At 54.8% G+C, this 20,684-nt stretch overlaps 6 protein-coding genes across 6 annotated transcripts; 3 read left to right on the top strand and 3 right to left on the bottom strand.

Moving 5' to 3' along the window:
* The first annotated feature begins 528 nt into the window (after positions 1-528).
* On the top strand, positions 529-2,260 carry IE81DRAFT_316316 (hypothetical protein). Its single transcript, XM_025512561.1, has 3 exons — positions 529-683; positions 951-1,987; positions 2,015-2,260. The coding sequence occupies exons 2-3, from the start codon at positions 959-961 to the stop codon at positions 2,186-2,188; spliced, it is 1,203 nt and encodes a 400-aa protein (XP_025367842.1). The 5' UTR covers positions 529-683; positions 951-958; the 3' UTR covers positions 2,189-2,260.
* Positions 2,261-2,673: 413 nt separating this feature from the next.
* Positions 2,674-5,453, top strand: IE81DRAFT_325357 (hypothetical protein). Its single transcript, XM_025514488.1, has 10 exons — positions 2,674-3,273; positions 3,405-3,471; positions 3,591-3,656; positions 3,731-3,875; positions 3,964-4,305; positions 4,380-4,476; positions 4,544-4,961; positions 5,037-5,125; positions 5,200-5,254; positions 5,331-5,453. The coding sequence occupies exons 1-10, from the start codon at positions 3,108-3,110 to the stop codon at positions 5,341-5,343; spliced, it is 1,458 nt and encodes a 485-aa protein (XP_025367841.1). The 5' UTR covers positions 2,674-3,107; the 3' UTR covers positions 5,344-5,453.
* Positions 5,358-12,677, bottom strand: IE81DRAFT_214781 (putative DNA polymerase epsilon, catalytic subunit A). The gene is made up of 3 exons (XM_025510995.1): positions 11,701-12,677; positions 10,639-11,627; positions 5,358-10,579 (listed from the first exon to the last, which is right to left on the bottom strand). The coding sequence occupies exons 1-3, from the start codon at positions 12,569-12,571 to the stop codon at positions 5,528-5,530; spliced, it is 6,912 nt and encodes a 2,303-aa protein (XP_025367840.1). The 5' UTR covers positions 12,572-12,677; the 3' UTR covers positions 5,358-5,527.
* Positions 12,678-13,193: 516 nt separating this feature from the next.
* IE81DRAFT_316307 (cyclin-like protein) lies at positions 13,194-14,764 on the bottom strand. Its single transcript, XM_025512560.1, has 3 exons — positions 14,349-14,764; positions 13,799-14,238; positions 13,194-13,721 (listed from the first exon to the last, which is right to left on the bottom strand). The coding sequence occupies exons 1-3, from the start codon at positions 14,586-14,588 to the stop codon at positions 13,400-13,402; spliced, it is 1,002 nt and encodes a 333-aa protein (XP_025367839.1). The 5' UTR covers positions 14,589-14,764; the 3' UTR covers positions 13,194-13,399.
* A 221-nt stretch (positions 14,765-14,985) lies between these two features.
* Positions 14,986-17,892, top strand: IE81DRAFT_316306 (hypothetical protein). Its single transcript, XM_025512559.1, has 4 exons — positions 14,986-15,584; positions 15,695-16,217; positions 16,283-17,208; positions 17,331-17,892. The coding sequence occupies exons 1-4, from the start codon at positions 15,200-15,202 to the stop codon at positions 17,414-17,416; spliced, it is 1,920 nt and encodes a 639-aa protein (XP_025367838.1). The 5' UTR covers positions 14,986-15,199; the 3' UTR covers positions 17,417-17,892.
* IE81DRAFT_325354 (PQ-loop-domain-containing protein) lies at positions 17,813-20,233 on the bottom strand. The gene is made up of 8 exons (XM_025514487.1): positions 19,694-20,233; positions 19,384-19,400; positions 19,160-19,286; positions 19,024-19,074; positions 18,583-18,949; positions 18,411-18,498; positions 18,254-18,342; positions 17,813-18,148 (listed from the first exon to the last, which is right to left on the bottom strand). The coding sequence occupies exons 1-8, from the start codon at positions 19,829-19,831 to the stop codon at positions 17,973-17,975; spliced, it is 1,053 nt and encodes a 350-aa protein (XP_025367837.1). The 5' UTR covers positions 19,832-20,233; the 3' UTR covers positions 17,813-17,972.
* Positions 20,234-20,684: the final 451 nt, after the last annotated feature.

Below are 20,684 nucleotides of genomic sequence, written 5' to 3'. Positions count from 1 at the left end.
GGGGGGGTATAAAAAGGAGGGATCATGCGTCAGTATTGAGTTTCCACCTCTCTCATGGCTGTCTGGCCTTCCAGGCACCAGTACAGTACGAGCCTGTCGATGCTCACGTCTTGGCAGCCGACATCTTGAGGTGTATGTGGGTCGAATCGAGGAGGTGCGATGGCGATTGTGGTGAATGAGTGCGAGCATGTCAATCTTGGAGGCAGGTCAACGCCGCATGGAGCTCGAATTCGAGCGCAGCGCGCGAAGATGGGACTGCAGAGATCGCCAGGCCACGTGGTCTTCACCTTTCCGCCCTGCCACAGCGCGCGCAGCCTCGCCGTTGCAGCTGTAGGCCTGTTGCGCGTCGCCTTGGAAAATTGACTGCCGCAGCGTGGTCGTCGCCGCGTCTGATGCTGAGCCTGCTGTGCATGCATGCAGCCAAAGCGGTATGCATAGATCACATCGGCTGTTCCCGGCCGAATAAGCCGTCGAAATATTTTGGCTGCTTCAATTGCAAGATCTTGCGCTTTCAACACCACAGCACAGACAGCGCAGGCCACAGGGTGCCTGGGCTCCAACTGACCGCTTCTATGTTTATGTCAACATCGGCGTCGATCTCTTCCACCGCATTTGCACCTCATCCAACCAGCATTTGGAAATCTCGAGCGCACAGCAGTTTTGTTAGGCGGCCCAGTGAAGAGGTGAGTGTTGATCATCGTTGGGACGCAAAGCGTGCGGAGTCGGGATCAGGGGAGGGCAGGTCAAGTCAACGTAAAGATGATCGAATTCAAATCACATTATCAAGCTCAACAGTCCAAGGTTGTCACGCTAGGCATACCGTTGACGAGCATACATTCTGCAATCCTGAACGTTGTCATATCGGTGGAGCGATGGGGCGCCATACGGCAGTGGTGGCAAGGAAGATTTACAGCTGACTCTTTACTTACCTGCCTTCTCGTCGCTTCAAGTCACTGCAATGGCTCGCTCAAAGTCGAAGACCGCCTCTCGCGCGGAAGATGAAGCTCGAAACTCCAGTGCATCGCATACAGTGTCCAAGAAGAACAAGGGCGCTGCTGGCTTCGCTACGGTGTCTGGGTTTCGTGTCTTGCGCCTAGGATCTCAAGTGCTGTATATCAGGATCCATCAAGAGAAGGGTCGTGTCGAAGCGACGACAAGTCAGACACGAACTTTGTTCGTGGTGAATCTACCTACGGATACAACTGACCGACACGTCCGCGCTATCTTTGCAAAAGCCGGGCCCATCGAAGTTGTGCAATTCTGGAATCAGTCTCCCGGCTCCGTCAGCGAGGATGAAGACGGGATGGATGCTGGAGGTCCAGATGAAGGGTTTCAGGAGCAAGCTGGCAGTTCGACAAGCGCAGCGACGTCATCGAATGTTGGCAAGCATAGAGGTGGCAAGAAATCATCTGGGCCTCCAGCAATCGTACCCCTGCCGCCCTCAGATCCTCGACATCCGCACCGCTTGCATGGCACATCTGTATCAGCACATGTCACTTTTCTCGACGCTTCTTGCGCGCAGCGCGCTCTCAGCTTGCCAGACAGCACTTCATGGCCAGATGCTTGGGCAGATATTCGCAATGCGCAAAGCGCAGCAGCATTGGCTGCGATGGAAGATTCGCGCCCACATGGCCAGAAGAAGCGGCCAGGAAGTGCTGGTCAGGCAGCGCTTGAAGCGGGACAGAGCGTGCCTCCTTTGGGTCTAGAGTACTTCGTCTCGCGATATAGGGCCCAGAGACCCACTCCCGATGCAATCACAAAGCACGTCGATAGTGTCATCGCCCACTATACTTGGGTCAAGGAGCACCCGCAGGCAAAAGACAAGGGAGGCGTGCCTGTAGCTAGCTACGGACCGGATGGAGAGATGCTTGATGAGGATGGCTTCACCATTGTTCAGAGAGGCGGACGCTTCGGCCGGACTGCGGAAGGAGGTGCGGACGCTTCAGGATTCAAGAGTGGACCAGCTGCCAGAGGCTCGACTGTGCGCGTCGCTAGTAAGTTCATGACGCAGCAGGAAAACGGAGCAAGTGGATCGGGGAAGAAGAAGTCGAAAGAATTGGAGGATTTCTACCGCTTTCAGATTAGGGAGAAGAAGCGCGAACAGCTAGCTTCGCTCAGAGAACAATTTGAGAAGGACAAACAAAAGGTTGAGAAGCTCAAGAATTCCAGACGATTTAATCCTTACTGATGAGATATTGTATTGCGCGCTCCCCACATGACCTTTGAACGCAACTGTAATCATAACGCATTTCGACGTGGGATTGGGCATTTCTGAGCATTGCGCGTTATCGAGACTTGTCTGTTCGAGAGGGCACTTCGGAGTCATGGGTGCACCAAGTGCTTCGAGGATTTCGTCCCGTGAGCTGAGAACGTGAAGTCTGGAGACGATTTGCAGGCAAATGAACACACACACGGCCTCTCGCGTGGTGTACCCACGACTCCCTATGCCTCACCGCGATCAGGTCGAGCGACCAGCCTGACCCATCACTCTTGACTTGAGACTTGTGATGAGTCTTGACTTCAAGCTCTCAAGCCACACCCCCATGCGCGCCGCGCGCACCTCATCTTTCGGGAGGAAACTTGACTGCACGCGGGGAAGTCACGCCAAGCACGTAGAGACCCGCACGGCCCAAGACTCCGAGCTCCACCCGAAAAGTCACAACAGCTGCTGCATGCTATATGGCTGGTGAGGGGGCGACCACGTAGTTCACAGCCGTGCGTCACGAGTCGCCTACGTGCGGCAAGCAGCTGTGCCTGCATACAGCTTCAAGATTCAAGATTTTGATTGAAGATGGAGTAAGGTGCACTTCTCATTTGCACTTCCTCATCCCTCTCTTGGTCGCTTGCCTTGCTCAGCTCGTTAGCCTGTCATTCTAGTCACCTCAAGCTAGCGAGCATCTTCGCAACTTTTGAGTCCAGATTTCTGGACGCGCGAACAAGAGACCTCCAGAGAGGAGGCTCAGCCCCAAGCTCGGAAGATAGCTTCGCCCGCGATTCGCATTCAAAAAGAACCACGAGAGTTCCTCACCGACACTTGCACAATCGCGGCAGCGGCTAAGCAAGGACGCTTTCACCAGTGCGGGACTCATCCTGCCCCTCGCGCAAAGATGCCGTCCGCATCGCACCCTTCGCTTTCCTCGGCCCTTGCTTCCATCGAGGAGCAGTTCGATCTCTCGAAGATCAAGCTGCAAGGCATCTTGGACAGGTTCAGAGAAAGGATGGTGTACGGCTTACAAAATCATGGAGCTGCGATGGCCATGATACCCAGCTATGGTGCGTGCGGAATGGGTTTGCCTTCAAGCAATCGTCTCGACACTTGCTGCGTGCTTCCTCTGTCGAAAAGTGCAGAAGAATGCAGCCCTGTCGAGCGAGCTCGTACTGATGCCAGAACCATCTACCGACAGTCACGGGCACGCCGGATGGATCGGAAAAAGGCGTCTACTTGGCTCTGGACCTGGGCGGAACGAATTTGTGCGTAGAGGATCATCAAGCGCTTTGTGCCGCTCCGAGCAGACGAGCGAGGCATGATCGGCCTCGTATGACAGCAGAAGGGATTCTCCCGCTCACAGACTCGTTGTCGATCCTTACAGGCGCGTATGCGAAGTGACGCTCGGTGGTGAAGGGAAGGTGAGCATGAAGCAGGAAAAGTACAAGGTGTGAGTAGGTCCGACTCACACATTCTAGGGCGCTCGTGTGCATTCTTTGACGAGCTTTCATCTCACTGATACAGTTCCGATCAGCTCAAGACTGGCCCAGTCGAGAACCTGTTCGACTACATTGCTGCTTCAGTGGCCAAGTTCTTGAAGGATTTTAGCAGCGCGGCTCCTCAGAACCCGCAGGATGGGCCTTTGCTCATGGGCTTCACCTTCAGCTTCGTGCGTGATAACACCAAGGACGTCGGAATTTGCGGCATAGTAGCCAGAATGCTAACCTCATTTCAACGCGGCGCACGACTGCTTGCAGCCCGTGGAACAAACAGCTATAGATCGAGGCACTCTTATCAGCTGGACGAAAGGTTTCAGCTGTCCTGGGGCCGTGGGTCTAGAAGTCGTACAGCTGCTGCAAGGGTGTCTGGACCGGCAACATGTCCCTGTCCGGGTGAATGCGCTGGTCAACGACACTGTCGGGGCGCTGTTGGCACACGCTTACCATGCCAAGGGAGCGTTGCTTGGAGCCATCTTTGGCACAGGCACCAATGGAGCTTATGTGGAGGCGGTAGAAAGAATTGGCAAGATGAATGCGGCTCACGCTCACGGTGAAGAGACGATGATCATCAACACCGAATGGGGAGGCTTCGATGACGAGGTGCGTTCCGATGAAGACATCCGGACGCGTTTGGAGCTTGCGTCGTCTGCTGACACTTTTGGGGCCGCTTCCAGCGCGCTGCGCTACTCATCACCTTGTTTGACAATACAGTTGATCGGACTGCGATCAGACCTCGACACCACGCTTTTGAGAAAATGATTAGCGGAATGTGTACGTTTGACATTTACTGCGCTCAATTCGGAGATCGCTCACGTGCATGGCCGCTTCTCCGTCGCAGATCTTGGCGAGGTTGTGCGGACAGTCTTGATCCATCTTGTGGACTCTCTGCATCTCTTCCAAGGCTTTTCCTCAGAGCTACTAAACAAGCAGTACGGCTTCGACACCGCGTACGTGTCAGCAGTCCTCGCAGACAAGAAGCCCTCGAATTCTGCCGACTCGCCCACTCGATTGGTTCTGGTGGACACGTTAGGTATCAAAGCTGAGCACGTTGCCGAGGGAGATGTCGAGACTGTCAAGGCAGTGTGCAAAATTGTGGGAAGGCGGGCAGCTAGGTTGAGCAGCGTCGCTATTGCGGCAACCTTGCAGCATACCGGGCACGACCAGCATCGAGGAGGTGCCGAGTTGCAGGAATCCGACTACATCGATATTGGCTGCGACGGAAGCGTGTACGAATTCCTGCCTTACTTTGAAGAATGGTGAGCACGTCGAAGACTGCTCCTAGAGCGGACCTCGCAGATCTGACTACATTTCCTGCGCCGCGTCAACTTCAGGGTAAGGGAGGCATTGCGAGATCTTGTCGGAGAAGGCGCCGAGAAGCGCGTGCGAATGGCACTTGCAAAGGATGGCAGTGGAGTGGGAGGTGAGAAGCCATGCTTTATGGATCACTGCGAAGTGTTTGCCAAGCCAATTGACTCTGCTCATCCTCCTCCCCAGCTGCTTTGTGCGCTTTGCAAGCCAAGAAACAACATGATAGAATGCTTGCCAGAAGGTGAGAGGTGATTTTGGCAAACTCAGCTAACACCGGTGCCCCTGTGCTGAGCTTGATCCTGATTGTCCATCTCCAGCAACACAATTTGATGCGCGTCAAACTGTGCTGCGCACGGGAGGGCCCTGCCGCTCACATTGATGCGCAACTCCCTAATGATTGTCTCCTCTGGATGCTAGCAATGTCATTGGTCTTATGGTATGCAAGAATGCGAGGTTGAATGCTCGTGACTGTCTGGAAAGGTACGAATGATGCTGCAAATATGGATCAGGGGCTCTAGGTGTTGGCTAGGAGGGGCTCCACGGCGCTCTCAAGGACATGCAAGGCATGATAGCGAGCAAGACTGCGTATAAGCGTCAAGCGTCTCATGGTATCTTTCCTGGACACAGTCAGTCCCCAGGATCCAGAGCAAGAGCAGTGTGGCGCCATGTTGTTGGCTCTGACTCCTCCACACTTGTTGCAGCGCAAATCTTGCAGCGCAAACGTCAACAACAGCGACTGCGCAATGGATACGAGGCGCGCTTCGATCGCTGATCGGTCGTAGGCAAATTTGCAGCAGGCGCATTGCCACTCTCGAGCTTCTCCAGGTCGTGCCGGCATCAGATCCGCATCCCGCGTCAAATCCAGCGTCCGCTCATCGTTGCAGAAAGAGCAGATGACCATCGGTAACTTGAACGATTCGCACGGGTTTCGCCACTCTGCCACCGCTGCGAATTCTCGGACGCCGAGCAACTCGAGCAGGTTGCGACGGCAAATGCCGACTTCGACGTTCAAGTCTTTCGCAAGGCCCAAGACTGCCATCGTGGTCTTGACGAACTCCAACGCAGGCGAAAGGTCGCCCGTCGCTTGCACGAGCCGGCCAGGAAGGTCAGGAAAGGACCAATGCTCGGTTGCCTCAAAGTATGCCTCTTCGTCCTCTGCTCCCGCTGCTTGGGCAGCTTGATATTCGTGGCGAACCTCAGCGACCACCCGTAACAATTGGCGAGTAAGCTTGTGATTGACGTAGTCCTTGGCCGCTTTGATCTCCGCCGTTTTGAGAGGATCGACGAGGGCCTTGTTCGGGTCTGCCATGTCCGCACTTTCATTCTGCACAGCGGATTCATCCACTTGGTGGTCTCTCTGCGTGCCGGCAAGCGGCGTCGTCGCTTGCTGAATCACCCGCAGTGGCGTCCGCTCGAACGCAATCATGTTGCGGCGCTTGTTCTCGTACAAGTGGAACAGGAAGGCGCCGATGACTGCAGCGAAGCGCTGACGAAGGGCGCGAGGCAAGAATTCCTGGACGTTCCAGTTCATGTCAGTCTCCCAAGTCTGACTGGGCTCAATTGCATTTGGATCCGGTGAGACTACACCGCCAAAATTGGCTTCATCCATCCACAAAAGTAGCTCCCAGTGATTGGTGATGGCCAATTGCAAATGTTTGAAGAGGTCTCTGCTTGCCACCGCAGACAGCAAGTAGCGGCCGTACGCCGCGGCGCTTCCACCCGTGGGCTTAGACGTCAAGAGGAACAACCGACTGGGTGAAGCGAAGACAATTGATGCTCCGAGTCGCTTGAATTCTGCCAGCAGCTGGAGGAGTGTTTTGCGCATTAGTCCCTGCAGGAAGGCCTTGAGTGCAGGCTCGAAGAGTGCGCTCTCCGGGGTGGACACCCATCTCCAGAAATTGTCAGCGAGTCGTCCCGAGTAAGCAGCTTTTCCGTGCACCTTGTCGATGAACCACGCCTTGACCATTGCTTTGACGGTAGTAAAGACTTGCGATGTCAATACGGCATCACCGAGTGAAGTCTCCGAGTGCACAGTGCCTTTTGCATACTCGTCAAGATTGTGCGAAGACGTGTCGAAGGCCATTGACCCTGCGGCAGTCCCTTCCATGTCATTGACGGAGCCCGATTGCAGCACAGCGTCCATCGCCAAGTCGCGCATGGCGATTTCCAGAACGACTCGAGAGTACAGCCCTGGGCGAGAAATCTCCAGCAAACCCTCCTCGTCTCCTTTGATAGAGCGTTGAGCGGCGTGAGCATCTTCTTCGCGCCCTCCAAGGTCTGGTGACGGCGTGCTCGACCACCAGAGCACCATGTCCTGCGCCAACAACCGGCGTGCAAAGTCGATGTCTGCTCCGGCAAGCACAAAGTCGCGCTCGATGTTGCAGAATGGCAGGTCGAAGTGTTCAGCCTGCTGCAGCCACCGCTGCAGCCACAATGATAGGCGCAGGTAGCAGCCAAACATCCTCCTCGCGCTCGCGATTTGCCAATTGAGAGCCGGGAAGTCGTCTTCGGCTCGTGAGGACGGAGCGGCCATAATGGGAAAGTCTGACGCGGCCCCGCCCAGAGCTTGCTCGTAGTAAGCCTGGGGTCGTGACGAATTGATCACCAGCACAGCGCCACCCTGCTTTGCCGTTCGCATCGTGCTGAGCTCCCTCGCAACGGCACGGAAGGCGCGTTCCGGCGTCGTGTGGACCCGAGTCTCGATGCTCAATGCGTCTGCATAGTCAAAGACGCCTTCTCCATCGACTACCTTGTCAGTTTCGCGGAATTTGGCGATTCGCTGGGCGTACATTGGCTCGAGGCGCGGAAGCTGCTGCAGCCCGGCTGTGTCGACAACGTGGACGCGAGCCTGCCCTTCGGGCGAGACAAGGCCGATGAAATGTCTTGTGTCTTTCTGCGCATGGTAGAGCCAAAAGTAGCGGAGTCCTCTTCCGCCGTCGAGATACTTTCGCCGTCTCAGAGCGCCGGAAGGGCGCTCAGCCTTGGACAATTCGTGGAGAGATATACCCGCATCGAGCACGCGATCGATGGGCACAGGAGTCCTCGAATCGATCGCGCAAGAGCCGCCAAGATTGATGTGAGCTCTGACTGAAAGCGGCACCTGCATTTCGAAGACGCCATCCACGTTCGGGTGATTGAGCAGCGATGAGAAGTGCGTCTCTTCCTCGAGGTACATTGTCTCTGAGACGGTGATGCGGTACAGCTCCAAGCACTGCCTACCACGAGGCAGCGTGCGAGACACGCGCTCGTACAGGTAGCCGGTGCCAAAGGTTTCAGGTCTTGGTGGTTTCTTGAAGTTGATGTAGAATTGGCGGGGCACATGGAGCTTGAGGCTCTGCAGCTGACCTGCCACAGAAATCCATAGCCGGAACTCGCCGGGATTTGATGCGCCACTGATCTGCACCACATCCCATGTAGCAGTGGCCAGAGTCTGAGATCTCCGTGCGAGCATCGCGTCCATCGTCCCCAGTCCTCTGCCTCGTGCAGCACCGCCGAGCGCGCCCTGCTGCTGAGCTCGTGCTTTGCGTTCCTTTGCCCATTTCTTCTTCATGACGCGGACCCAGCCACGATAGTCGACCGTAAGGTCAGGGACAAGCTCGTCCACCTCGACCACTGAAGCCACTTTCTGATTCTTGAGGGCAGGCTTCGCCAATGGCAGAGCGCTCGTAGATGGTTTCATTGACAAACTCCTGTCGTGTTGCACTTGGAAGGCATCCGTGAGCTTGCGCTGCTTGAACTTGTCCTCACTTGCGGTGACTCGCTTGAACAGCCAGTCGGGATGGCGGATCCGAGGGACGGGATTCGGCACCTTTTGCATAGCTGCCGGAATGGTGATCAGCTTCTGTATCACTCCTCCGAAACGCTCGATGTAGTAGTCCCAATCCAGTACGCTTCGAAGGTCGAAGTCAGTCAGGGACGGGTCCCTCAGAAATCTGCGCAGGTAATACTGCTTGATGGCGGGCTCCGCATTGAAGATTGCCACTGGTACCGCGCGCTCCGTGACAGGCGCGCCAAAAGGTTTCGCAGAGACGATAAATTTACAGGCCAAGCCTTTGTCCTTGACCATCTGGGCGCCCAAGAACTCCGCCAGGCGCTTGGCCGTTGTGATTGCGGTAGACTTTTGATCTCCATACTCAGCAAGGGTTCGAGACATGCTCTTATTCTCGGCAATGAGGTCAATTAGCTCCTCGTCGTAGAGTGTTGCACCCTTCGAGAATAGAATGTCGAGCCACTGATCCGCAACTGACGCGACCGCAGCATAGCATTCCTGCAACGTGCTGCCGAGGAGAAATTGTTTGAAGATCTGCGTTTGAAAATCCTTGATGAGTTGGAGCTCTCCTCTTCGTTTGACCTCGAAGCCTTTGAGCTCCGCTAGACTACCATCATGCTCGAACACAGCATACCGCTTCTTTAGCAGCTTATCTTCCTCCTTACTACTCGGCAATATCATTGCGCGATAGGGTCCGTCCAGTTCGAAAAAGATCGAGTTCTCGCTGTGCACTTCGTACCGTCCCGAGGCAGGATCGGTCAGCGTGTGATATTGATGATTCGTGAAGCGTTCGTGCGTGAGGCAGTTCAGCATAGTGCACGGGTACGAGATGCCTAGCTTTTTGCCGCTCCGCGTCTTGAAGGCGAAATTCTCGGGGAAAAGGCCGGGCAGCATGCACCAGATACCATCCGTGTCCAGCTCGAGAGGTCGTCCGATCCGGTCCACGAGCTCTTTGGCCATCTGAATAATCTTGGCACCTGTGAGGCACGTGATGCCTGCCATCTCCATCGAGTACCACCGTGCTCCCTTTCGCATGACGTAGCCGTAGAAGGAATTGAGGATACACTTGTGAGCCAATTGCATCGAGTCGTAAAGCACGATCATCTTTCGTGCTTCTGCAACGCCCGCCGGGTTTGCGTCGTCTCCAGTTCCTGTCTGCCGCGTGTCCAGGTTCTTCTTCCAAGTCTTGTGCAGACCTTTGTACTCATAACGCCGATCCCGGAAGGCTCTGACGGTGTCGATGTAAAAGGGATTTTCTCGCTGGCAAATAGTCGATGTCCGCACGATGGTTTTGGTCTCGTGCGTCTTCCTGTAGACTTTTCTGCTGTAGTCACCCAGACGTTTGTGCAACAGTGCAGATTGCTCAGAGGGTGACAAGTCGTAGTACGTCCGCTTGGGACTAGTCTTGTGTCTGCCAGGAAACATTTCGCTGGTCAAGGCAGACCGAATCATGTTGACCTCGTCGCGCTTTGGTGGAAAGTATTCTCCACGCCAAGCCCACTCCATCTTCTTGTCGCAGGTCATGCCGGGTCTGTTGTAGTCACAGGTAGCGCAAGTAGCTTCGTCTACGACCGAGTCAGGCTGCAGCCGATTGGACAGCATGATGTTGGGATACATGGCTGCGACATCCAAGTGGTAGATCAGGGGCTCCACACAGACTACCGGCGTGTCTCGCATGACCTCTAGCTTTTGCTGAATCTCGGCCTTGACTTCGTCATAATTGGTGACATCCTCGACGTCCATCTTGCCCTCGACGCGAATGCTGAACTGCAGCGCCGCGTCGAGATCGTCGATGAGCTGCATGAAGGATAAAGTAAGCGCACGGCATCGCTAATGTTTGCTTCAGAGCAACTCACTTGCTGCAAAGCAGAAGGATCGAGCTTGAAGTCGGTCGCAATGTCGCTTCTGAAGACACCTGCTTCCAGTGCTTCTACATGGCCACCCACGTACGTCTCTGATTCCAACAGGTGACCTTCATATGTGTTGCCGACGGGGTCCGTATGTCGGTTTGGCATGACGATATTTCCCCTGAAAGCTTCGACCATCAGCAAAGTCTCGCAAAGCGTGCCACTGCCCTTTCTCAGGACTTCGTCGGGATTGAGTGGAATGATGTTGCAAAGACTGAAGACGAAAGGGTGCACATACTTCATATAGAGGTAGTAGGTCGCTACAGCATCCGAGACCGAGTACTGCGCCAAGGTTTGCGGTTGCTCGATGGCGTAAGGTGTCATCAGTTCTGGATCAAGCTCCATGGGGTCGTAACCTAGCTTTGCTACAGTGACGGCCTTGAGGCCTTGACTTCCTTGTGGAAGGTATGAGTCTCTCTTGACCCATCGAAAGCAGTCCATGTGCGCACAAGACCTGCTCTTGTATTCGTTTTCGCTGTCAAGGGCAAAGCCTATCTCGTGCAACAAGCTCAACCCGTGATACTTGGCTCTGGCGTCCAAGAATGGAAAGTCGAAAGAATCACCATTGTACGTCGCGACGACGCGCGGCTTCGCTTCTTGAAAGTGCGCAAAGAAGCGTTGGAGCAGGGCGAGTTCGTTGGGTTCGTTGTAGATTACGAATGGACCTTCATACTCCTTCTTCGGCGAGTACTCAAAATTGCTGATATCTTCGCTGACAATCTCTCGATTGGTAATGAGAAAACCCTGGCCGTCTATCATGTACGAGATCATCATGACGCAGTCCGTCTCTGCTACTGGGAACTTGAGCGGCTGCTTCGTAGTCTCGATATCGAACGCAAGCACTACGGGCTCGGCACGCTTCACCCGAGCTGGCACCGAGTTGATCGTCACTGCGCCTTCGTGAAAGCTGACGTCGTACCACATACCGACGCGAATGTCTGCATTTGAAGGTGAGAGTCGGCATGCTCAGCTCACCATTCTCGAGGCAAAACGACGCAAAGCTTGACTTACCATTATCGATGGCTACGCGAAGGTAATAAGGCACATCGTACTCCCGCAGATCCACGATGCACTCTTCCGGGTCCTGATTCTGCTTGCCGAAGGTGCCTTTGAGCTTGTTTCCCTTCCAAGTATCGTCGTCGTTCAAGTAAGCAGCCTCGACGTCCTCCACTTCCACCTCCATTTGCGCCACAGCGCTATCTGCCAAGACGTCTGCGTACGTGTCGACAGCGTCTCGACGCTTTTGTGCGCGCTGAGCCATTGGTAGCAGATCTCTCCGAACTGTGAGGAGATCGTGGACGTTGTGAAAGGTCAGCTTGACGTACGTCCTCTTGTGTCCGACGAGATGGTTGGGCAGCTTGAGGTCTTCTTTGCGCTCTCGCGCACAAGCAACGACGAGTCCCTCGAACTTGCGAAGCATCCACTCCTCGACGTGCGCCTCTGTGCCTGGTCTACAGCCCACGAGAAGGTAAGGTTGGTACTGCACAGTGACCTTGAAGCTGCTGGCATCATCATCGATAAAATAGAAATCGACGGCAGACTTTCCGCTAGCGTGTCCACCATCATCCGTGTCCCTCATGATCGTGGGGTGCATATTGACGAGCCAAGCTTGCCTCGAAGGCCCAGCTTCTACCCGTTCGAATCCCAGCTTGGCATCCAGATCATCGTGCGCTGCTGCTTCTTCGAATCTATCTTCGGATGCCGTAGCATCGTCGAAGGCTCCCTTGGTTAGGGATGCGGATGCTGCTGCCTGTGCTTCGTCGCGAGGTCCGCCGCCCGCCCTGCCACCTCGCTTTCTGAATGTGCCCCGACCTCGTCCGGAGAGGCGAGTGTTGGAGACAAGCCCAAAAGTTCCGCCGCCACCTCCACCGCCTCGAGCCATGGCGAGCTGTCTGAATTGTGAGCTGAGATGCGATTGATGTGAGGGTCAGATGCTCGACGATACTGAGCGAAGTAGTGCTGGTCTTGAGACCGAGAGCGGGGGAAAGCAGAGTAATGCAAGGCGCGAGCGAGAGCGAAGGAAGGAAGACGCGGTGAATTTGACTGACGAGCAAGATTGCTGAGGTGCGGTTGGGAGGAGCGACTCGATGTGTGTCAGGCGGTGCGGAGTTGATAATGAACACTGGCGGGGCTAGCTGATGTGGGGGCTTGAAAAGAATGGGGAGCAGCGCACGAAAGTGCACAAACATGTATGTACGCGCGGTCTGAGAAGTCATTCGCATCATTGTCGTGAGTGTTCTTGTTGAGCAACGCGTCCGTGGTTTACGGTACGCGTGTGTCGGCACACCGCACCCCGCCGTGCACGCGTAAAGTGCAACGCGCGACGCGTTCTTGCGCGTCCCATATGTCCGCTGCTGCGGGCACGCAAGGGTGCTCCGTTGATCGAAGGAGGGGCGCACTCGAGCCCAGCAAACTCATGAGACCCTTCTCCACTTGACGACATCACATCTCAAGCGCAGAAGAGGATTGACAGTCTCTTCAAGCCGACAAGCCGAGGTGTTCCCAGGCCGAGCTCAGTCAGAAGCGCAACAGCAGAGCTTAGTGAGCCCAACAGTGTGTATGGATCGCGTACAGGGCAAATGTGTTCGAGCAACCGTCATATGCGCCTCCCTTTCGACCCTAAGAGCGGTAGCCAAAGAGGTACAGTGCATCGATGGATGCTGATGCATAGCTTCGCCTGGACGCATTCTCACCATCGCGCAGGAACAATCTATGTCTGATTACGAGCATCCAGCCAACGTCTGATACCCTTACGACTTGCCAATCTCACAGCTCCTCCATCTCTCCACGCAATGAGCGGGGCGATTCTCCTATAAAGTCGCGCAAGATGAGCGCATACAGCCCTGAGCTCCCACTCCCTCACATCCAAAAGCTCCCACCAAGGAGCTGGATCAAGCGGTAGGCTAAGTAGCGATTGTCTCTCTGATGTGCTTTCTGCAGCTTCCGACCCACTCGGCGTGAGCGTCAGCTGATAAATGCTTGCAGCGGCGAGCACGTGTGGCGGAAAGAGGCACGGAAGCGATGTCTGGAACCTAAGGAGGGCACAGTCGGCCCAAAGAAGAGTCCAGTCAGGATGAGCTCTACTGTTACCGAACACAGTCTCCCTCACATGTCATTGAGCGTGCCCCAGGCTCTCTGCATTAGCTCGTTCTGCTGTGTGATGCCCAGCATCTGAGCATAATTGACCATGGTGGCATGAGGCGGCACGACGTTCGTATTGAACCCAAGTCGTTTCAAGATCTGCATCTCTCCCACCACCAGTGCGTCTTTGGCGTCGTAAAAGCTCTGAGCAAAGTACCCCGACACCTTGTGTTGATACGACGGCGGGCCGGCCTCGTCACTACCATTCTTAGTGGAATGACCAGTGGTGCTTGCTGGTTCTATCGCGGTGGTTGGGTCCTTGTAGAACCATATACCTCGCTCGCCGCAATGCTCCGAGTAGTGCTCTGCGCGCTTGATGAGGTACTCGAACACGTTGAGCAGGTCGCGCAGCCGCAAAGGCGCTTCAACGAGTTTCGAAGCCAAAAACAAAGCAGCAGGAGCAAAATCCTGCGTGTAGAGAGCGACGCACGTGTCAGAGCACGATGCGCAATTCACAACACTTCCGCTGAGCTTATGAATCGCGCGAAGTGCCTCTCGAGTACTGCGCATGCACTCACAATGACGGAAAAGTCACGCATGCTGCTAACGAACCAGAATCTCTGAAAGAGGGTGCAGGCAGTAGCAGCGGCCACTTGCGGCAGATCCAACAGCATGGTAGCATCTTGGATCGTCTGCGCGCCCCACGCCCTCAACGCATCTTCCACCTCGACGGGAATGCCATCTCCACGAGAAGGTGTGGGTGACGCAGCTTGCTGAGGGTGCAGCAGCGGTGGGAGAGGCGCTGGCGGTGCTGACATGTTGTCAGAGGTGTGGCCCAAGAGATCGCTCAGCTGCGACAGACGTTCAGCGCCGCGTCATTCATGATCGCGACTGCAAGTGCCTGCGCAAGGCTTCCTATCGGTGGAAGCGACGAAAATCTTGCGAAGAGGGATGAATGATCGAGGTTGGAATGAACGCACAACATGGAGTTCCCAGTTGGCGGTGGTGCAGAAGAAGTAAGATGTCGAAGCGAGACCCACCATCTTGTCCCACTCACGTGACTTGGTGGTACGGCGGAAGCGAGCAAATTAAGGAAGACGCGCGTTTGCCTGATGCAGCATGCTCGCTGCCGCTGCTGCACGCGCATGCAGCAGCTATAATCGTGAATAGATATGAGTAGGAAGCGCGGTATAAAAAGTAGGCAGCTAAGCGAGTCTTGTGCGTGCAATCACAAATCACGAACGTGTACGCACGAAGCGGCGGTCCTACAACTCCTACCGACCGACCTACACGAATCTCCGACCAGAAGCAGACAACAATCCTACTACGACCTTTTAATGCCACACCCGATCCTCGCCATGGCGCCTTGAAACTCCACCACCAAATTGCGACGGCTTGCAGTCTGCGTGAGCAAAGGCACAAGCACAGCATGGCACCTTCCATTCTGCTCTCAGACGCCATCTCGGACTCGCATCAATCGGCTTCTACATCCAGCTCTTCACCTGCTACAAGCCCAAGCGAGGATGCCAGATGGCTTGAAGGACGATGCAATGGCCCCCGCAAGCGACGCATCAAGGTGGCCATTGTTGGTAGTGGTCTTTCTGGCCTGGTAGCTGCACATCTCTTGCTCACCAAAACCAGCTCTGACGGCGATGCTGTTGATGTGGAGGTGCACATCTTTGAGAGATCAGAAAAACTCGGCATGGACTCGCAGAGCATCGATGTGCCCGAGCAATTCAGAGATGCGGGTGTGCAGAATGCGGAATTGGAGGGCAAGTCAAGGGTGGACACGCCAATGAGGAGCTTCAATGCTGGTGAGTGGACCTCGCTTTCAGCGAGCGAGAGCGTGCGACATCTTCCCTTTAGGAAGCATATATGCTTACAGCTGCAACAACGCTGCATCTCATCAAATGCCTCCCATCAGGCTATTACCCGCGCCTGCTTCGGCTGTATAGGCGCATAGGCATCAAGACCAGACCTTCCAATTTCACATTCAGCTTCAGCACCCTCTCCATCGCTGCGTCTGGCCGTCCAGATCCCTCGCCGCACTTGCTTTACGAAGGCTCTTCAGGTGGTCGAGGCGTCTCACTTCCTTCCAGGCTATTTATGACAACGAACGCGCTGGGTCAAGAGTCGCTTCAGAGCGAAGGCAGTACTGGTGGAGCAGCGCTAGTATCTCGCCACGTGGACAACCTCAAAGCGTACCTCTCCACGCTCATCACCCTCATCATCTCCTACTTGTACTTGCTAATCGTCGCGCTATGGCATCATCATCTCGGCAATACTACCGATCCAACTCATCCACTCGCCACCACTCCCCTTCATGATTGGTGCGAGCATCACAAGCTCAGGCGCAGCTTCGTAGACACCATCTTGATACCCATGTTCAGCGCCGTTATGACTGCCAGAGGTCAGACAGTGAGAGAAGCACCAGCAGCAGAGATTCTGTGAGTGATTTCGCGCCCTCGAACGAGCGAATGTGCGCTCACCGGCGCTGCCTGGTCTCCCACAGCGCATATATTGCTGCCACCTTTTCGCGCAGTCACTTTACCGTAGCTGCGGGGGTCCGTGCCGTGCAAGAGCGCCTACTGAGCGAGCTGCAGCCTTCTAATATACACACCGGCACGAGTGTGCTCGCCGTGCTGCCCGCTTCATCTCGAAGTGGTGCAGCAAATTTGCTCGTGCGAGAAGACGACACGGAACATCTGCACACTAATTTTGCTCACGTCATCTTGGCAACGCAAGCAGATCAAAGTGCTCGTTTCTTGGCTGCCTACAGCGACACTCTCTTATCCTACCCCGTCACCTCCAAGGGCGAGAGGCTGGCCTGCTCGCTCGAATCCGAGCGGATCCGCGTGACTGCCGAGGCGCTGGCTAGGTTCGGATACGAGCGCAGCGTGGTCATCAACCACACCGACGCGTCCCTCTTGCCTCCCAACAAGAAGGACTGGCGCGACCTGAACCTCGTCACGCTGCCACATTCTTCTGCATCTAGTTCGCAAGCTTCGGAAGCTACAATGGCCACGCACATCATCTGCAAAGCTTCATCTTCCAGCTCTCGCAATAACGTCCTGTTGCAAACGACTAACCCACTCGATTCGTTGTATCCCGACAAATCGTGCATCATCTCGCAGAGCTCGTTCGACAGAGCGATCCTGTCCATTCATGCCAAGCAGAGCTCTGGAGCGCTTTTCGAATGGCGGCCTCGCAACATCTCGGCGACCCTTGCGCTCGATCGAGCTGACCGTGTGTCCATATTTCAGCGTGCGAAAGTCGGTCTGCAAAGGCTCGTCTTGCGCGTCAGAGATAGAGCATTGGGTCCAACGTGGGAGATGCATGTAGGGCACGCGCAAGGCGGACCGTCGAGCATTGAAGCTGCTCCCTTTCCAGGCATCTGGACATGCGGATCTTGGAGCACGGGCATCCCCTTGTTGGAAGGTGAGTGAGGCGTCGTGGTAGGTAATTTCCTCTCACAAAGTCGTTCGACAGCCTCGGCTGATCTCTTTATTCCACCCTCTGCTCACCTTTTCTGTCCGTCGTGGTATTGCTGGCGCGTGCAGGATGCGTACACAGCTCGGAACTCGTGGTCGAAGCGCTCTTGCGATCCGAATCAAAGTCGAAGCCCGAGTCGCGAAAGAACGTCTAGTCATCTCTTGCTCGTCCCCCAACCTAGATTGCGAGAGGGACATTCGCTTCGCCATTAATCTTATTGCCTCGAGTCCTCTTCTGAGCACACTTGGTATTGCGCCGAGCTATAGTCATATTCAGCACAGGGAATCAATCAACATCGGCGTCCAACTACAATTAACGAATCGTGCACTCGTACTCGAAAGTCGTTGCTTTTGGCTTCATTGGGCTGCTGCTTCGCAAACACCACATTGCGATAGGAGGCATCGTGACCTGCATCTTGATGCTTCTGAAGCTGAACACAAAGGTTCAAGTCTGCCTTGCTCTGATGGGAGAAGTCACAAGTGACTTCGGCGGCATTGCTGGTGCAAATCAGATCTCCCTTGACGCGCAATCAAGAGACAAAGCACGTGCTGGCGGTAGAATGATGCGATTGGGGCAGAGCTTGCTATTGTAGGGAAAACAAAATTTGCTGATACAATGCATAGGACACGCGTACCTCCCTGGCAAAGTCAACTTAGATGAATACCCGTAAGCGCTCCATACTGATCCAGATGAAGCGGCCTCCTCTTGTCTCATGCTTCGCTAGATACATCCTGACGTCGCTCCGAATCGCTCAGCCCAGCGCCGGCGGAAGGTCTATGTTGAGAATAACCCGAAGTAGCAGCAGCAGCCAATAACCTCGCTTCTTCTCTATCCTTTCTATAGTAGATGAACTGACCCAACACGCAAAAGTCTAGGAGAATTGTGCCTGCATGCGCGTGGAAGTCCAGGCGCGGCTCACAAAGTAAGTCACACAGGCTGACAAGCGATGGGATACAGACAAGTGGGGGAAACATTAGCGGTCGAAACGCACCTAGACTGCCCACGATCCAGCTCGAATTTTCGAGCAGGTATTCTCGATCGAGGGACTTGACCAGCACGGACAGGACATATGTAGAATTTCTGCGCCAGGTCATACGAAGGGCATGAGCGCCCAATTCACAAAACGCAGTGTGCATCGCACGACTCACCCTGCCACTGCAAAGACGAAAAGCTCGAGGCTGAGACCTTCGCACTTTGTGGTCAAATTCTTCTTGAGTTGCGGAACTCGTGAAAAGACTTTTGACGCGTGAAGAGACGGTTGAGTCCAGCATCAGCACGCAGCGCAAAGATGCATACAAGCTTTGGTCGCGCGGCACTTACGATACAGCGCAGCGCTCGCCCAGCCCGACACCTGCGCGTCCCATACCAAACCTGGCTTATCGTCTGGGCTCTTGTGATCTCCACCATGATGTCCTCCGTCATCCTGAGGATATCTATCGGCCACGAGCCAAGCAATGACTCCCGTAGCGATAACCACAGCTACTGCGAAAAAGTACTTCAGAGCCTCTCTTTGCCAACTCGTCTGCTTTGGCTGTTTACACGGCACTGGGCCGATCGTCGCTACCGAGATGGACGAGGCGCTGGCTCGTGCGGGAGATGCGAGGTTCGACACGAGCGGCGTAGTCTCGTGCGCAAGAGAGCCGACGGGTGGATGGTAAAAGTCGTGATACTTTTTGTACCAGTAATACTGCAAGACAAGCGATGTGCAAAGGATGAGCATGCGCAATCTTGAGTTCAGAGGTGCTACTCCAAGGTGCTCACTTGTCCTATCAAAGCGATGTCGCATAGACAGTAGTATCCCGCCAGCACGACCTGTGAGAGCGCATCCGAGATGGTCGTTGACAAGAGTGAGCCAAGCGTACCAACCAGCATACGTGCGCACCCACTACCCGCTCACCATGGTGACCAGCAATCCCTGCCTCCAAGCTCCCACAAAATTGAGCGCATCGCCCAGCAGCCAAATGGCGAGAAAAGCGACTGAGAGTCCTTCTCCCGACTTCAACACGTAATTTTCCCACAATTGACTCCAAGAGGGAAGGATCTAGGCAACATTTCAGCCAATATGCATGGAAAGAAGAACTAAATGAGCCTTTTTGGGTGCACGAGGCTTGCGATGCTCACGGACTGTAGACGATCACCTTTTTGTATGCGCGCGTGTGCGTGGAGGTTTGGACGGCAGAGATGCGAGCGCGCCCAGCACCAAACAAAAGAAAAAAGGAAGAGGGGAAAGAGCGTATGGTCAGCTGATGTGCGAGAAAAGCGGAGAAGCAAGCAAGGGGGCAAAAAGTGCGAGGTGACGCGACTCGTGATCGAAGGTGATGATCATGAAGAGACTTTCGCTTGGCGCCTCTACCAATGCGATCGACACAACGCCTTTGCCTCGTCCCCATCGACTTCGTCTTGCAGACGACCACTGAAGCGTATCACGCACCCAACACGCAACAGATATCCAGCCTATAACGCTCGACCACTGTTCGGCTGTAAGCCCGTCGCCCGGAGGTGTTTGCGGGGTCGAGTGCGATGATCCATGCTTCAAGAGCTCTAAAAGAGGTGCTGCTGCTTCCCGCATTGTTGCCGCGACTCTATCTCTATGCAGCTGCAATCTCCCTCGAGCGTGAGAGGTGCTTTGATGGGCGATGCGAGAGCTTTGCTGTCTAGTCGCAAACAGGCAAGGTGGGACGAGGAGCGAGGCGAAGATACTCGGGGAGAGTGATTGTGCTGTGCAAGCTGAAGGGTCTGTCGAGATGGTGATGAAGGTCAACAACTGCTGCTGTCCTGACAAGATGGTGATCGTGCTGTGTGTGAGGTCGCCAAGGGAATGTCGGAATCAAGAATTGGATGAGTCACAAGCGTACGGTGCTGATGGTTGTCGAGCTCATCAGAGTTCTCGAGATGACTCGTGACTGCGTAGACCCAGAAGGCCAAAAAAAGCACAAAGCGGCCGGCCCCACACCAAGCTCACCTCGTGATGCGGCAGCGCTATAATATGTCTGTCGTGCGCATCGATTTCGGCCAAATTTCGCTTCACGTACGCGCGCACGCGACTCGTGCTGATGAGTCGAGTGTATGTTTTTTTGACACAGATTCACGATTAAGCACACGCGGCCTGGAACAAGCTCGGTGACTCGCCTCTCTGCGCCTGCTGCTGCCTTTATGATAGAGAGAACTCTGCAGAGTGACGCACATGGCGGCTGTGACACGTGACCGAACGTCGAATCAAGTCAAGTCAAGAGTCTAGGTATACACCTTGTTGAAATCAAGAATTCGTGGATTTGAATGTTGAAAATTGTAGTGTACTACACGAAGATTCAGTCCTGGAGCGCAAGCTCCTATTCTTGATTTCAAAAGTGTTGGGTCTGATCGAGGATTTCTGATGATACAAATCGAAGAAGGCCAGCAATAAGTCGGTTTGAGGGACAAAA

The sequence above is a fragment of the Ceraceosorus guamensis genome, assembly GCF_003144195.1.
Source record: "Ceraceosorus guamensis strain MCA 4658 unplaced genomic scaffold IE81scaffold_60, whole genome shotgun sequence".
Taxonomy (NCBI): domain Eukaryota; kingdom Fungi; phylum Basidiomycota; class Exobasidiomycetes; order Ceraceosorales; family Ceraceosoraceae; genus Ceraceosorus; species Ceraceosorus guamensis.
The sequence above is the reverse complement of the archived record's forward strand: the minus strand, read 5'-3'. Positions and strand labels throughout refer to the sequence as shown.

Bases quoted from the DNA above. Each gene is read 5' to 3' on its own strand.
- IE81DRAFT_325357 (XM_025514488.1), top strand. From the start codon at position 3,108: ATGCCGTCCGCATCGCACCCTTCGCTTTCCTCGGCCCTTGCTTCCATC. The intron at 3,274-3,404 runs GTGCGTGCGGAA...ATCTACCGACAG, and splicing joins GGCCATGATACCCAGCTATG to TCACGGGCACGCCGGATGGA. The intron at 4,477-4,543 runs GTACGTTTGACA...TCTCCGTCGCAG, and splicing joins GAAAATGATTAGCGGAATGT to ATCTTGGCGAGGTTGTGCGG.
- IE81DRAFT_316307 (XM_025512560.1), bottom strand. From the start codon at position 14,588: ATGTCAGCACCGCCAGCGCCTCTCCCACCGCTGCTGCACCCTCAGCAA. The intron at 14,239-14,348 runs GTGAGTGCATGC...CTCTACACGCAG, and splicing joins TGCGTGACTTTTCCGTCATT to GATTTTGCTCCTGCTGCTTT. The intron at 13,722-13,798 runs GTGAGGGAGACT...TGCCCTCCTTAG, and splicing joins TGGGGCACGCTCAATGACAT to GTTCCAGACATCGCTTCCGT.
- IE81DRAFT_214781 (XM_025510995.1), bottom strand. From the start codon at position 12,571: ATGGCTCGAGGCGGTGGAGGTGGCGGCGGAACTTTTGGGCTTGTCTCC. The intron at 11,628-11,700 runs GTAAGTCAAGCT...CTTCAAATGCAG, and splicing joins TCGCGTAGCCATCGATAATG to ACATTCGCGTCGGTATGTGG. The intron at 10,580-10,638 runs GTGAGTTGCTCT...TCCTTCATGCAG, and splicing joins ATCCTTCTGCTTTGCAGCAA to CTCATCGACGATCTCGACGC.
- IE81DRAFT_316316 (XM_025512561.1), top strand. From the start codon at position 959: ATGGCTCGCTCAAAGTCGAAGACCGCCTCTCGCGCGGAAGATGAAGCT. The intron at 1,988-2,014 runs GTCGCTAGTAAG...ATGACGCAGCAG, and splicing joins CCAGAGGCTCGACTGTGCGC to GAAAACGGAGCAAGTGGATC.
- IE81DRAFT_316306 (XM_025512559.1), top strand. From the start codon at position 15,200: ATGGCACCTTCCATTCTGCTCTCAGACGCCATCTCGGACTCGCATCAA. The intron at 15,585-15,694 runs GTGAGTGGACCT...GCCTCCCATCAG, and splicing joins AATGAGGAGCTTCAATGCTG to GCTATTACCCGCGCCTGCTT. The intron at 17,209-17,330 runs GTGAGTGAGGCG...TGGCGCGTGCAG, and splicing joins GGGCATCCCCTTGTTGGAAG to GATGCGTACACAGCTCGGAA.
- IE81DRAFT_325354 (XM_025514487.1), bottom strand. From the start codon at position 19,831: ATGCGGGAAGCAGCAGCACCTCTTTTAGAGCTCTTGAAGCATGGATCA. The intron at 18,950-19,023 runs GTGAGCACCTTG...CTTGTCTTGCAG, and splicing joins ACATCGCTTTGATAGGACAA to TATTACTGGTACAAAAAGTA. The intron at 18,149-18,253 runs GTGCGTTTCGAC...ACGCGCATGCAG, and splicing joins CTGGATCGTGGGCAGTCTAG to GCACAATTCTCCTAGACTTT.